At 46.5% G+C, this 14,908-nt stretch overlaps 1 protein-coding gene across 5 annotated transcripts in view; it reads left to right on the forward strand.

Annotated features, from left to right (window-relative positions):
* The window catches only part of PER3 (period circadian regulator 3), a 107,674-nt gene extending 96,964 nt beyond the window's left edge, over nt 1-10,710 (forward strand). For 4 of the 5 annotated variants that reach the window (XM_082273281.1, XM_082273282.1, XM_082273283.1 and 1 more), the window contains 3 exons: nt 2,817-2,994; nt 6,235-6,385; nt 10,084-10,710. In XM_082273281.1, coding sequence (XP_082129407.1) covers nt 2,817-2,994; nt 6,235-6,385; nt 10,084-10,275 — 521 coding nt within the window. In that variant the 3' untranslated portion in view covers nt 10,276-10,710. Of the gene's footprint in view, nt 1-2,816; nt 2,995-6,234; nt 6,386-6,795; nt 6,964-10,083 lie in introns of all 5 variants that reach the window. The other variant, XM_082273284.1, reaches the window with a different exon arrangement.
* Nucleotides 10,711-14,908: the final 4,198 nt, after the last annotated feature.

Here is a 14,908-nt window from a genome sequence, read left to right on the forward strand (position 1 = left end):
GTCAGACTGGTGGCGGACGTCCCGTGGAGACTTCCTCTCAGGGAGGATCTACTGTCTCAGGGACCGATCTTCCATCCTGCTTTACGATCGCTGGCTTTAACGGCCTGGCTATTGAGACCCAGGTGCTGAAGGACAAAGGTTTGTCAGCTTCAGTTATTCCTACTCTAGTTGAAGCAAGGAAAGCGACTTCCAGAAAGATTTATCATCGCACATGGAAGTCCTACATTGCATGGTGTGAACCTTTGGGGTTCCGTCCTCGGTCTTATTCGATTAGTCGAATATTGGCTTTTCTGCAACAAGGGGTTGAGCAGAAACTGGCCTTGAGTACTATCAAGGGTCAGGTCTCAGCATTAGCCATCTTCTTTCAGAAGCCTTTGGCTACTCATTCCTTGGTGCGGAATTTCATCCAGGGGGTGCGACATCTGGCTCCGCCAGTGCACGCGCCGTTACCCCCCTGGGATCTTAATTTAGTGTTGTCGGTTCTTCAGAAACCTCCCTTTGAAGATATTAGGGAGATTCCTCTACCCACGTTGTCCCAGAAGGTGGCCTTCTTGGTGGCTATTACTTCTGCACGCAGGGTGTCAGAACTGGCCGCATTATCTTGTCGTTCACCATATCTGGTGGTTCATAGAGATAAGGTGGTTCTTCGTCCGAATCCATCCTTCCTACCAAAAGTGGTTTCAGAATTTCATCTGAATGAAGAAATTGTATTACCTTCCCTGTGTCCTAAGCCCAGTCATCCTCGGGAGTTTGCGTTACACTCCTTGGATGTGGTCCGGGCGATCAGGGTATACTTGAAAACGACAGACTCGTTTCGCAAGACGGATTCACTTTTTGTGATCCCAGATGGACCCAAAAAGGGGTTGCCTGCATCTGCCGCGACCATTTCCAGATGGATCAGACAGACGGTAGTACAGGCTTATTCTATTAAGGGTCGGGAGCCCCCGTTCCCTGTTAAGGCGCACTCCACTCGGGCACTTAGTGCGTCATGGGCCTTTCGCCATCAGGCGTCAGTGGTCCAGGTGTGCAAGGCGGCTACCTGGTCGTCGGTGCATACCTTTTCTAAACATTATAAAGTTGATGTAATGGCATCGTCTGATGCCTCGTTTGGCCGCAAGGTTTTGCAGGCCGCAATTTGAGGAGACCAGTGGTCTACCTCGAGGGTTTTTTCCGTTGGAAAATTTTTCTTTAGTCTCATTCTTTGTTTATAATGAGCCTTTAAAACTTCTAGTTTGGCACCGGTTGGGCCTTCTAGATTGGATTTGATTTTGTCAATCCCACCCCTCATTTGTGGCACTGCTTCTGGATGTCCCAGCTCTTGAGAATCAAGAAGACTACGTCTGTCAATGAGCGATAGAGAAAAATGGATTTTTGTAAGAACTTACCGTAAAATCCTTTTCTCTTAAGCTCATTGACAGACGTAGTACCCGCCCCTCTATCATTGAGTTGGGTTGGGTTAAATTCTCTGTACTGCTTTAAACAGAACTGATTCCCTGTAGCAGAGAGAGGGAGGATATACCCTCAGGGACTGCCCCTAAGGTGGAGCCAGAACGTTTTGTCATTCTGCCTAGTCCTACTCCTGCGGAGACAACATAACCCAGCTCTTGAGAATCAAGAAGACTACGTCTGTCAATGAGCTTAAGAGAAAAGGATTTTACGGTAAGTTCTTACAAAAATCCATTTTTTTTTTTGTGTTGTATTTCTTTTCAGTTGTATTCCTGAGTCCATTTGGATTCATTCAAGCACTTCTATGATATGGGACTATCATTTCATGCAGCACATTGATTTGCATGTGGTTTGCCTCTCCTCTCTCCACACAGTCTCTCAGAATTGTTTGAAGTGCTTGAGAGTATCCAAGAGTAAAGCCGACACTTCCAAAGAGTCCTTGCACCCTCTTCATCAGGGTTTAGTGTAAATTTGGAGAGGGGTCTTCCACATAACGTACCATACATAACTAAGGCGCTGTATTCAACTCCTTCATGGATTTTAGTTGGAGAAAATCAAACTAAATCACATTGAGTGCAATGGATCCAATGATTTGGTCCTAAAGACAAATTGGATCCCCCTTGATCGGGAGGGGGGGGGGGACCCACAATTTGGAATCCACATATGCTTTAAGGCTGTCAGCAGATCGGCCTCTACAATCTCGGCAGTGCCTAAAAATGGATAAGCAGGTGAGACAGCGTGTTACTGGATTTTAAACAGTACAATCGCAGCATGGGAATCTGATATCGTCACAAGCCTACTTGGCTTCCTTATTCATGATAAATGTCTCTTCATGAAAAGCCATCTGATAAAACTAATAGGGGCATGGAAGAAAGACAGAGGCTGGAGGTTCATTCAGCTTTGCTCTGCACACGAGCAAAGCAAACAAGACTGCTTCTGAGGAACGCTCCAGGGTTTTGGAAGAGACTGTGCTGGAACAATAGATGAGGTTACAGAGAGCAGACTAGACATGTGCTCATGGTATGATCCTGATGGACCCATTACAGAATAATAAAGGGAGAAATGCTATTTTTTTTTTTTTAAATCTTCACCTTATAATTTTGTTAAGCTGCCTCCATATTGCATTGGTTGGCCTTCCAACTCCTTGTCCTATAGCAGGACAGTTTTCCTGCTAATGTAACGGGTGTATTGGCTGGTTAGAGTCCAAAGTACAGATTATATGTATGTGAAAAAAAAAATATATATATATATATAAGATGGCCTTAAATGAGCTTTTTTTTTAGTTGCCATTGACAGTTTTTGTGTACAGTAGCTCTTCATTGGTGTTGTTATTTATTGTCTTTTTTTTTTTTTTCCCTAACAACCTAAAGGGAGCAGTAACAGCAGCAAGTATTTTGCTAGCAAGTCCTCGGACACTTCCAAGAAGGGTCACAAACGGCAGGAAGCTACAGAATCTGAGTCCTTCCCTAAGGCTGCTGGAGACTCTATATGGACCATAATAGAGCGTACGCCTACCCCTATCATGATGACCTATCAGGTACCCCAGAGGTGAGTCCACAAAGTACTGTCCTAATGTAGGACTGGCTATGGAAGCCTAAATGTTTACTTAGGTTTTTTTGAACAAGCACAAGTCCTCACAGACATCTACAGGCACTGAGGAGTAATTGGTTTCCAAAATTTAGAGCAAAACCACTTCTAGCTCTCCAGCTCTACTTTAAGAAGAGACAGGAGGAAGATTTTTTTAATCTAAACATTGTTTATTTATACTTGTTAAACATAATGTATATTTTAACCACTTTACCACCGGAGGATTTTGCTGTCTTACGTCCAGGCCACTTTTTGCGATTCGGCGCTGTGCGACTTTAACTGACAATTGCGCGGTCGTGCTACGCTGTACCCAAACGAAATTTACGTCCTTTTTTTTCCACAAACAGAGCTTTCTTTTGTTGGTATTTGATCACCTGTGCGATTTTTTATTTTTTGCACTATAAACAAAAAAAGAGCGTTTATTTTGAAAAAATAACAATATTTTTAACATTTTTTTTATATGAAATTCCCCCCCAAAAAAATGTAAAAATCAAATTTTTTTTTAAATTTTTGGCCAATTTGTTTTCTGCTACCTATGTTTGGTAAAAAAAATCAGAATAAGTGTATTTTGATTGGTTTGCGCAAAAAATATTGCGTTTACTAACAAAGGGAAAGATTTCTGTCATTTTTGGTGTTTTTTTTTTTAACGCGTAATGGCGGCGATCTGCGTTTTTTTTTTTTTTTTTTTTTTTTTACGGGACTGCGACATTGCGGCGGACAGATTGGACCCTTGACTGACATTTTTGACACTTTTGGGGTTACCAGTGACATTACTACAGTAATCAGTGCTATACATATGCACTGTTACTGTAAAAATGACACTGGCAGGGAAGGGGTTAATTTTATTGGAGAGGGAGCGGTTAATGTATGCCTGGTGCTTACTAACGTGTGTGGGGGGAGGGGACTGAGTGACACAAGGACAGATCGAGGGTTCAGCTATGCTAAACCCTGCAATCTGACCCTGCCTGTCACTTAGGAGATCCGCCCGCTCTATTTACACAAGCGGGCGGACTTCCACACTCAATCCCCGATGATCGGGGAAGAGCAGCGGCGATCGCCACCGCTCCTCCCCTGGCCCGACTCCAGCTGTGACTGAAAACAGCGGGAGCGAGCCTCCAGCGGCGCGAGAGAGGGGAATGTCTGGTGACGTAGACCTACGTCGCCAGACGATAAGGAGCCACTGTGCCGCAGAAGCAGCACAGTGAGCAGTGGGGAAGCGGTTAAAGCAATCCTGTCGGGAAATAAAATCGGCCACAAAACTCTCCTCTCAATAAAAACACACCTCTCATGCTCCTGCTGTGTTCAAGATGGATCTTCTGATTTCCGCTGAGAGTGCGGCACATCTGGTGGTCCCCCCACTGTTTTTGTTTTTTCCTGCTGACCTCCACGTCACTACAACACATTTTATTGACACGGTGGTTGGTTGGAGGAAGAACAGCCTTTAATTTGGTCAATGAAGGAACAACATCTGATAGACGAGTTCATCCTTCTGCTCTCCTCTCAGTAAAAAACACACCTCGCATGCTCCTGCTGTGTTCAAGATGGATCTTCTGATTTCCGCTGAGAGTGCGGCACATCTGGTGGTCCCCCACTGTTTTTTTTTTTTTTTTTTTCCCCCGCTGACCTCCACGTCACTACAACACATTTAGGTGTACTTTTAATAAACAAAGAAAAGCTGTGATCCTCAGGATCACGATGGATCTCTGGTGAGTACCGGTGTAGGTAGCTGAGATGAAGAGCAGAGAACATGTTCTTCACTTCTCATCACAGTACATGACCGTTCTGTCACAAACGGCAATGTTTAGCAAGAAAAATGATTATTTTTACATGTAGGAGAGAAATGCCAGAATTTGGCTTGGGTGTCAAGTGGTTAAACTTGGAGCAAAGTTCTGCAGTTTTTAGACTGAACCTTCCCCAAACTTGGTCTCCATTGATATAGATTGGGCAGAGAACAGGCAGAAGGGCCCCAATGTGTTCTTGAGCAGGAGTTCCCAAACTGTGGGTCGGGACCCACTGGTGGGTCGCGAGCTGCGTTTGAGTGGGTCGCGCTGAGCTGGAAATCACAGAGTGGGCCCGCTTAAAATGTGCTGTGGGAGCCCGAGCAAATTACAGAGAGCCAGAGTAGTCAAATTGCGATGGATTCAGGACCCTGCCCACGCAGTTTATGGAGGCTGGTCTGCAAGGAAGTACTTGCATCAGTGAGTACGTATGTGGGCTGTTATGTAGGATATGTTCATAAGGTGCAGAGCCAGCTCCTCGGTCCTGCTGGCGGCAGCGGTGGTGGCTAGACTGACAGCGGGATTCTCTCAGCTATAGCGAGCAGAGATGGCAGCCTCGGTGTCAAAGGAGGACCAGGTGGCCCGGCGGTGTCAGAAGTTCATGGCAGCTTCTGTGACCTCAGTAGAGAATCTGAAGGAGAAGAGCCAGGACACCAATACCAGCATAGAGCTCCTCATCATGGAGACTCGGGGTGAGGTGTGCTGGGCTCTGGAGAGGGCAAACAGGGGCTTCACCTTCTCTGTGGACCACTGGGAGAGGAAGGAGGGTGAGTGCCATATAGTCTGCTGATCACTGTCCTGGGGTGGTTGATTTCTGTCCCCTGCCTGCCTTATACTGTCTATGAGGGTGCTGATTACTTACAACTCCGCTTATATGCCACAGGTTTCTGACCCCTCACTTAGAACATCTGGCAAGGGTACTCAATAATAAATTGAAAAGTAGTAAATTGATATTTTTAATTTAACATTCCCCTCCCTTTAAAATATGCATGATTGTTATTATTTGCATTTATATAGCGCCAACAAATCCTGTAGCACTTTACAATATTCAATTACAAGCAAGTGGGTCCCGAAAAATAACTGTATTCAGAAGTGGATCTCGGCCCAAAAAAGTTTGGGAAGCCCTGTTCTTGAGAGTTGGGCTTCATAGATCACCTTTTGTAAAATAATAAACATATTGCAGTAGGCGGTAATCTAGAACTGGTTTAATTTATTGAACTTCTCTAACAATGTGACTGCTGATCTCTATGAAGGCTTGTGTATTTTTGTTTTCACACATTTTATGTATATTTTTCTGTTTTCTATGAATTACGGATGCCTTGCTGCTTTGCCTGCTGGACCTTCCATGACTGGCTCTTTAAGCAGCAGGCATCTAGACCCTTCTCATTATATTATTCCTGGGCTCTTGCTGTTCCTTTTGCAGGGATAAGGAGACTTTGTTGAAAGAAGATCTGGAAAAGCTAACAGCCATGCGTAGCAAGCAGCCCTGGTTCACAGAGGAACAAAAGGAGGAGCTGGCGGAAGTACATTCCTGGATCCGAACCCGCACGATACCACAAGAGATAGACACCCAGGTACGCAAACCCAGCATCTGCCCAAAAGCAAAATTTATTATCTTGCAGCTTACCAATTCTTGGATGTGATGGCTGCATTCGTTTCCTTTCTTTCTTTCTTCTATTTTCATCTGGTGATCTAGCCAGCAAGTCTGTTGCTTTTCAAAAGCTCAAGCTTTACAGCAAGTCTGTTGCTTTTCAAAAGCCCAAGCTTTACAGCAGAATGTATCAGTTTACACGGATAAGACAAACCATTTAACACTGACTATGCTGCTTACAATGCTCAGCTTTTATTTATTCATGCAAAACCTTTTTTCCAAGAGGAAAAAGGCTGCTTGCTGTAACTGATTATAAAGTATAAGCTGGAGTTTGGCTTCAGTTGTTAGTGCATTTAAATCTGCTAATACATTTAACACTCCCCTCCCCCCCAGACTGCCAAAGCTGTTGTCAAAATGTGCCCCCTGTTCTCCTCCTCCTTCATCCAGAGTGGGGACACTCACATACAGGAGGTTTGTCACCGGCCAGATCACCAGGTGAAAACAGAAGAGAAAAAAAGCCTAATAAAAGGAAACTAATGCAGCCACAACATCTAATGATTGGTAAGCGGTAAGCTGCAGTATAATGCATTTTTGGTTTGGGGTTTACCACCGCTTTGTTACTCTTAGAAAGGACTACTCTTATTACTCCCGTCACGATAGGGGATTGTGTCCAAAAAATGAGGAACGCGTGTTTGCTACCAGTAATGACCACATTCCAGCTTTCATTTTTTCTTGCACGGCTGAGAAAATGATTGGCTGAGGAACCGACCACTGCCTCCGGTTTGCTCCAGGTTTTTTTTGAAAGTCCTATAGTAAACTGTTCAACGTAATCCCAGTTTATTGATGTATGAATTATTAAACTGCAGCTTCTCAAATGCTTTTGTTCTGTAGATATCAATGTAGACCTTGCCTGCAGTTTCTTAGCTGGGCTGTAAAAATCCCAGACATCCTGAAAAAAATGGATCTGATTTTTCAAGGTGACCACGTTAGCGCACTTGTACACTGATTAGCACACCTGCTAAAGGAAGAGGCAATATACTTGTTTCTCTGTCGTTTGACGGACACAGTCTCTGTTCTTCTAAGAAGAACAGAGATTTGTGTCCATCAATGAACTGCAGAGAAAAGGATTTACGGTAGGACAAAAAAACAATTTTTTTTCTGGTTGCCTGTGTCCTAAAACACCACTCCTTCACTGTTCCCTGGCCTCTTCAAGTATTCCACATCTCCGGTTGTATGGGATACCTGCTCCCCTGTCCTGTGCTGTGCTTTCTCTTGATCACTCGTACTTCACTACAAGATATCTAAGCCGGACAGAGGAACAGGTATTTGATCCTTCTAGACCAGGGTTTCTCAGCCAGGGTTCCTCCTGAGGTTTCTAGGGGTTCCTTGAGCAATTAGCAATTTCTGCCTCTCAGATAAGTTCCCACTGACACCATTGATCTTTTTAACGATCTGTGAGGGGGGTAATTCTTCCCAATGACCACAAGTGTAATCAACATTCTTCCCACCGACCATCACACTACTGTATCAATAACTGTAGATATAGTCATTTTTAGCAGAAGTTCCCTGAGAGCTGAAAGTTATTTCAAAGGTCCCTCTGTGTTGAAAAAGGTTGAGAGACGCTGATATAGGCGATTGAAAACTTGCTGTGGCCAGGTAGCAACAGAATTTTTAAGACATGGGCCACTGGTGTCTAACAGGGTCACTTTGATTTGCTATAATTTTAAAATCTATGTAAACACAACCTCTTTTTAAAAAAAAAGAGAAAAAAAAGGGTTGACACTTGATAAGGATTTAAAATTGTCCCAGATATGTCTAGAAAAACAATAATTTTGGCCATACTTAAAAGAACTTTTTTCAGTGTTCTGTCCTTCAGGGGACAAAGTACATGTAGTGCTTTGTCCCATGTTCCTATGACCTTTCTAAGCCTAGCTATGAGGTTAGACATGGTGCCGTCATCCTCAGTGGCCATCTGACAAGGTAGCTAGTATGGAGATGGCTGCTTGATAACTGGCGCTTGTCTTGGCTCCAAGCACTTGCCAGGGACAAGCAGCCACAAGAAGATTGCAGAGCGACTGGAAACAGACACGTCCCCCTCCCTCTGCATTCCTCTTGACTGCTGATGGTCTCAGGCAAGTGTCTATCTGCATTCTATTTGCTGCTGCTGGTCTCCGGTAACTGCCCTCCCTCTGTGTCCCCCTTGTTTCGGCTTGTCTCAGGTAACTGCCCTAACTCTGCATCCCCCTTGCTGCAGCTTGTCTCAGGTAACTGCCCTCCCTCTGCATCCCCCTTGCTGCTGCTTGTCTCAGGTAACTGCCCTCCCTCCTCATCCCCCTTGCTGCTGCTTGTCTCAGGTAACTGCCCTCCCTCTGCATCCCCCTTGCTGCTGCTTGTCTCCGTTAACTGCTCTCCCTCTGCATGCCCCTCGCTGCTTGTCTCAGGCAACTGCCCTCCCTCTGTGTCCTCCTTGCTGCTGCTTGTCTCAGGTAACTGCCCTCCCTCTGCGTCCCCCTTGTTTCGGCTTGTCTCAGGCAACTGCCCTCCCTCCGTGTCCCCCTTGCTGCTGCTTGTCTCAGGCAACTGCCCTCCCTCTGCATCCCCCTTGCTGCTGCTTGTCTCTGTTAACTGCTCTCCCTCTGCATCCCCCTCGCTGCTTGTCTCAGGCAACTGCCCTCCCTCTGTGTCCTCCTTGCTGCTGCTTGTCTCAGGTAACTGCCCTCCCTCTGCATCCCCCTTGCTGCGGCTTGTCTCGGGTAACTGCCCTTCCTCCGCATCCCCCTTGCTGCGGCTTGTCTCGGGTAACTGCCCTCCCGCTGCATCCCCCTTGCTGCTGCTTGTCTCAGATAACTGCCCTCCCTCTGCGTCCCCCTTGCTGCTGCTTGTCTCAGATAACTGCCCTTCCTCTGCATCTCCCTTGCTGCTGCTCGTCTCCGGTAACTGCCCTCTCTCTGTGTCCCCCTTGCTGCTCGTCTCAGGCAAGTGCCCTCCCTCTGTGTCCCCCTTGCCTCTGCTAGCCTCAGTCAACTGCCCTCCCTCTGCATCCCCCTTGCTGCTGCTTGCCTCAGGTAAGCCCTCTCTCTGCATCCCCCTTGCTGCTGCTTGTCTCAGGTAACTGCCCTCCCTCTGCACCCCCCTTGCTGCTGCTTGTCTCAGGTAACTGCCCTCCCTCTGCACCCCCCTTGCTGCTGCTTGTCTCAGGTAACTGCCCTCCCTCTGCACCCCCCTTGCTGCTGCTTGTCTCAGGTAACTGCCCTCTCTTTGCATCCCCCTTGCTGCTGCTTGTCGCAGGCAAGTGCTTGGAGGCAAGACAAGCATTGGTTATCAAACAACGGCCTACTTGCTAGCTACGTGGTCTGACACCCATAAGGGTGGGGCCCTGACCAACCTCATAGTTAAGCTTTTAAAGTCTATGGAAACCTGGGATAAAGTACTACATGTACTTTGTCCCCATGGGGAAACATTGGAAAAAAGAGCAGAGGAGTTCTTTAAATAACAAAAATTCCTGGTTTCAGATATACCGGTATATGCGATAAAGTGCTTAGAGATTTCTTGCCACAAAGGACTTAAAAGGGACTAGTTTCTGGCTAGTTGTAGCCATGCTATTCCTGTTAAGGCTTCCCTTAGTCAAAAGAAAAGTAGAAAGACTATAGATGAGCTCAAGTATGTCCTGTCTCCCAACAGGGATGTGTCACTTGTGAGAATGAAGCGATGGCAAGCAACAACCCCAAGGAGGAGAAGGAAAACGCTGCAGAAGACGGCTCCACCAAAGCTGCTGAACGACCTCCATTACCGTCCCAAACACAGCAACCCCAACAGACTCCCCACCTGAGCAATCTCTGTGACTCGGGGGAAGCCACAAACTCGCACACCTGACTATTTTGTAAAAATCTTTCTTTTTCTATAAAACTTTATTTAAAGTCCGTTCTTCACTGCACAAAGGAACAGGAAGCTTTGCATTCTTTCTCGGATCTTTACAAAGCTGTGGAAGAAGCAGAAATCCCTCCCGGTGTTCAATTTTTAGGATTTTTCTTTTTTTTTGTTTATACCAACTTTGTGCCAAGACACTGTACTGCCCACTTTGCAGCTGCCAGAGGTTTTATTTTATTTTTTTCACCCCTTCAACTCGGCTGTTACATGTCCCAGCACCCCTTCACACCGCACTGACTTTTGGAAAGTTCACCATTGAATCTCCAAACATCCAGACTGTTTCAGATGTTTTTTTTGGATCTCGGTCTCTTTCCTTGTGCACCTTGTTTTATACCTGTCCTGTTTGTAAATAATATTGGTATTAAAGGAGTACTAGAACGGCGTGGCTTTATCGAGAGGCTTTTTATTTTTTATGTGTAAATTTGTCATGATGATGAAATGACCTTTAGGAATAAATTTTGTTAATCCTTGTACCTTCCTGTTATGAAACTGGTATGAATTGGGGACACGTTGTAATTTTAAGCTGAACTCCAGACAGAGGGCTGAATACTCAGATGGAATACATGTAAGAGCTTTTTTTTTACCTGTCAAAGATTTTATAGATCCGTCCGTTATAGATCCGTCCATCCACTCATGAGATTTACACAGCTCTACTACTTACCATAGCCACACCTAGTGGAGAGAGGGATCTGATCTTTCTCTGCTGCAGTTTCACTTTGACTTAAAGAGGTTGTAAACCCCCCAAAAATGTTTTATTTTTTTTGCAACCTGCAAGAGAAAGACATAATGAGCTAGTATGCATCGCATGCTAGCTCATTATGAAATACTTACCTTAGAACGAGCCCCCGCCGTGCCATCCGCTTACCTGCATGACGGGCGACATGTCCAGTCGCCCGTCTTCAGGGATCGCGGCATCCGGCCATCTGATTGGCCGGAGCCGCGGTGACGTCACTCCCGCGCACACGCGCGGGAGCCGACAGTCACGGCACGGGGCTCTGAAGAAACGGCACGAGCGGCCGTTCCTTCAGAGCGCATGCGCCAGTGACGTCACTGGCTGCATGTAAGGTAAATATCTCCTAAACGGTACATTATTAGGAGATATTTACAGTACCTATAGGTAAGCCTTATCATAGGCTTACCTATAGGTACAAGTGTCAGAGGAGGGTTTACTTCCTCTTTAAAGTGGTTATAAAAAAATTTAAAAAATCCTGTTCCTTTAAACCACATAGTGCTACTGCTGTGTCATTTGCCCCTTTCTGTTTTGTAATATACCTGGTGTATCCTGCCTGTTCTGTGTCCCCCCTTAGTGTGCTGACCATGGTAATCATGGCTGCTTATCCATGATACTGCGGTCAGGTTACGTACCTCCGTCATCCCACTGCTCGCCTCGCTCTCCCTGTCATCTCGGGAGTCTGTGTAGTTAGCCGTCTCCTCCACCTCCTCTCCTGACGCTATTTAGTCTGGATAAAGTTAGTGATTCCAATTCCTGCCAACCCCTTTGCAATATCAAGATGTACTACACAGTAGTGATCGACCGATTATCGTTTTTTTATTGCTGATACTGATATTTTGGTCATCGCATATGGGTATTTTTTTTTTTTTTACAGGTACTCTTGTGGAGGGATTTGGGGGTCTAAAAGGCCCCAAACCCCTCCTCTGCACTTAAAAGCATTCAAAATGCCAAGTTTGGCCGTTTTGAATGTTGTAATTTTTTTAATCTGGCGCCGAGTACCCAGAAGTGATGTCATGACATCACTTCTGGGTTTTTACACAGAGACCCAATCAGACCCGAATGCGGCTTTGATCGGGTCTTCTCTTTGGCGGGCGTGCAGGATGGTTGCCTGTGTCTCCTGGTGGGACGGGAGACCCGGGCGAGACGCGGAAAGGCGCCAGAGGGGGGGGGGGGGCGGGGGGGGACGTCCCTTCCCGCTACTTGTAATGACAGCCGAGCTGTTTCTCAGCCGCATCGGTTGTCATTACAAGACAGCCGACCGTCGGCTATGGACGCCGGTACCGGGGTGATGCCTCTAGCTGCAGGCATCACTCTGGTACAGCACTTTCCTGAAATATCGGCAATATCGGCCACCTTTGTGGCCAGTTCCGATATATTGGCTTTGCCGATAATCGGTTAATCTCTACTACACAGTGTGTGTTTTTAAATTCTGCAGCTAAATACCTTTGTTCACATCGCTGATGTGCAGTCACGTGACTGGACGGCTGATGTCAGAGGGGAAACTCAGCCCCTCCCACTGTAGTCCTTAGATCGGGGTAGGAGTGGGTGGTCACGTGACCGCACATTGGCGATATGAAAAAAGGTATTAAGCTGCCAATTTTTTTTTCTCTTTTTAAAGAAACACACACTGTGTAGTACTACTTGATATTGCAGAGGGGCTGGCAGGACTTGAAATAGTTGACTTCACCACTTTAAGCTAGCCTTAGGTGGTTCGAATCTCAGCCAATTCAGCAGGTATCAGGAGAGATTCTATCCATTTATGGGCAGGCTGATTGTACTGAATCCATTGATCGACTCCAGTGCAACCAGCCTGTATGATTTTTATTTTTTTTGCATGCAATCACTGCTGGCAGCTAAATCTGTCTAGCAGTGATCATTGTGTTCTGCCAGTGGCGAGCCTTCCCTGCCGACAAAACACAATAGCACTGCGTGAGGGTTTCCCCCATCAATACCAGCTACGTTGATGGGGCAATCGAGTCCATGGTGGAAGGAAAGAAAATTGTATAATCTATGGCTTGCCTTACAGGTCTCCTCTTCACCCCCACCCTGTGATTGGACAGTGAAAGGAGAAGCAGCACAATGAGCTCATCCCTGTCACTCTGCTCTCATCTCCTACCAGCCTGCTTCATGCTCTTCAGCATACGTGATTGGCTCTATGTGGTGCTTCTCCCTCTCTCTCCGAGCTCTGCTGTACAAGATGTGCAAGAGGCTGATTCCAAATCAAATACAAGTAGGCACCTTTCATCAGTGGCGGCCCGTCCATTAGGGGTGCAGGGGCGCCGCCCCCCTACCCATGCGTCCGGCCCCCTAATCTACATGCAGGGCGCTGGACGCATAGATTCCAATGGGGCTTTTTTTTTTTTTTTTGAAGCAGGTGATTAGAGCCAGAAGCTCTATTAGGCTTCAAAAAAGTGTGGGCTCGGGGCGCAGAGCACTACGCCCTGAGCCCACCCGGTTGTGTGACAATAGCAAATGAATATTCGCTATTGCCACACTGATTCTCCTCTTGGCCAATCAGGAAGTGGGTCCTTAAACCTGTTTTCCGATTGGCCGAAAGGAGAAGGCATTCTATTGGCCAAGGAGGGAGGAGACAGCTGCCGAGAGGGAACGTGGGGACTGAGGGGGAAGCCGCCCCCGGAGCGAGGTAAGCCTGCTGCTGGAGTGATTGGGGGGGGAGGAGTTCCAGGGGGGTTAGTCTGCCGCTGGAGTGATTGGAGGGGGGTTCGAGTCTGCAGCTGGAGTGATTAGGGGGAGGGTTCCGGGGGGGCGGTTCTGCCGCTGCAGTGATTGGAGAGAGTCCGGGTCTGCCGCTGGAGTGATTAGGGGGGTGGGGGTTCCGGGGGGGGGGGGGGGGTTCGGGTCTGCCGCTGCAGTGATTGGAGTTTGGAGTGATTGGGGGGGGGTCCATCTGCCGCTGGGGAGATTGAAGGGGGTTCGGGTCTGCCGCTGGAGTGATTAGGGGAGGTTCCGTGGGGGTCCGTCTGCTGCTGGAGTGATTGGAGGGGGGTCCGGGTCTGCCCCTGGAGTTATTGGGGGGTGGCCGGATCGGAACGTTCGTGTGAAGGGGGTTTTATATACACTGCTTGCATTTAAAAAAATTGCATTTAATGATTTATCAGTGGTTACAGAGCTGCATAAATGTTGTGCCTTTTATCTGTCTGGAGATCAGCTGTAAACCTGAATGTTTATATAAAATGGGTAATGAGATCCTTTACCCATTTACCCATAGGCTAAGTACACACAGGCATTCCTTTTTTTATTTTAGCTTCAACAGGTATTAAGCAAGCTTCTAGAGTCCTTTAAGCATCTGTAAGTTGCAGCTTAATAGTCACCACAGCTTGCTTTATGCCTCCTGTAGCCTTTTTAAATTGTGTTTTTTATTTTTTTTTAACTATAGCGAGCAATCCCTTTAAGAACTTTATTCATCATACCTAAATTGGGGCTGAAGTTTGTTAAAAAAAAAAAACTGGAATGGGGGGTTGGGTAGAAAGCTACTTGATGCTTTTAAAACTTAATCTAACCTGGCCTGAAATAATGTTTTGTGTTGGTTATACACAGGGCTGTTTTTTTTTTTATTAATGCCTGCCATCTTTAGATTCCAAAAACACCAGAATTGTTAAGGGCACAAAACCAGCAACAGTAAAGCTGGACACGTGGCAATATTCAGTTTATTTCAATCACTTTCCATCCACCAGGATTTGCACATGCGATCACAAGTTACCAACAGAAACCATGCCATACACACCACCCACAAACTGGATCAGCCATCGACTGTGAAGTCAAAACTGGACAATAACAGGCAGCCCAGGGGCTAAGTGGTCAGCACTTTTGGGTCCTCAGTTCAAA

The sequence above is a fragment of the Pelophylax lessonae genome (genome assembly GCF_965119305.1).
Source record: "Pelophylax lessonae genome assembly, chromosome: 12".
Classification (NCBI taxonomy): Eukaryota; Metazoa; Chordata; class Amphibia; order Anura; family Ranidae; genus Pelophylax; species Pelophylax lessonae.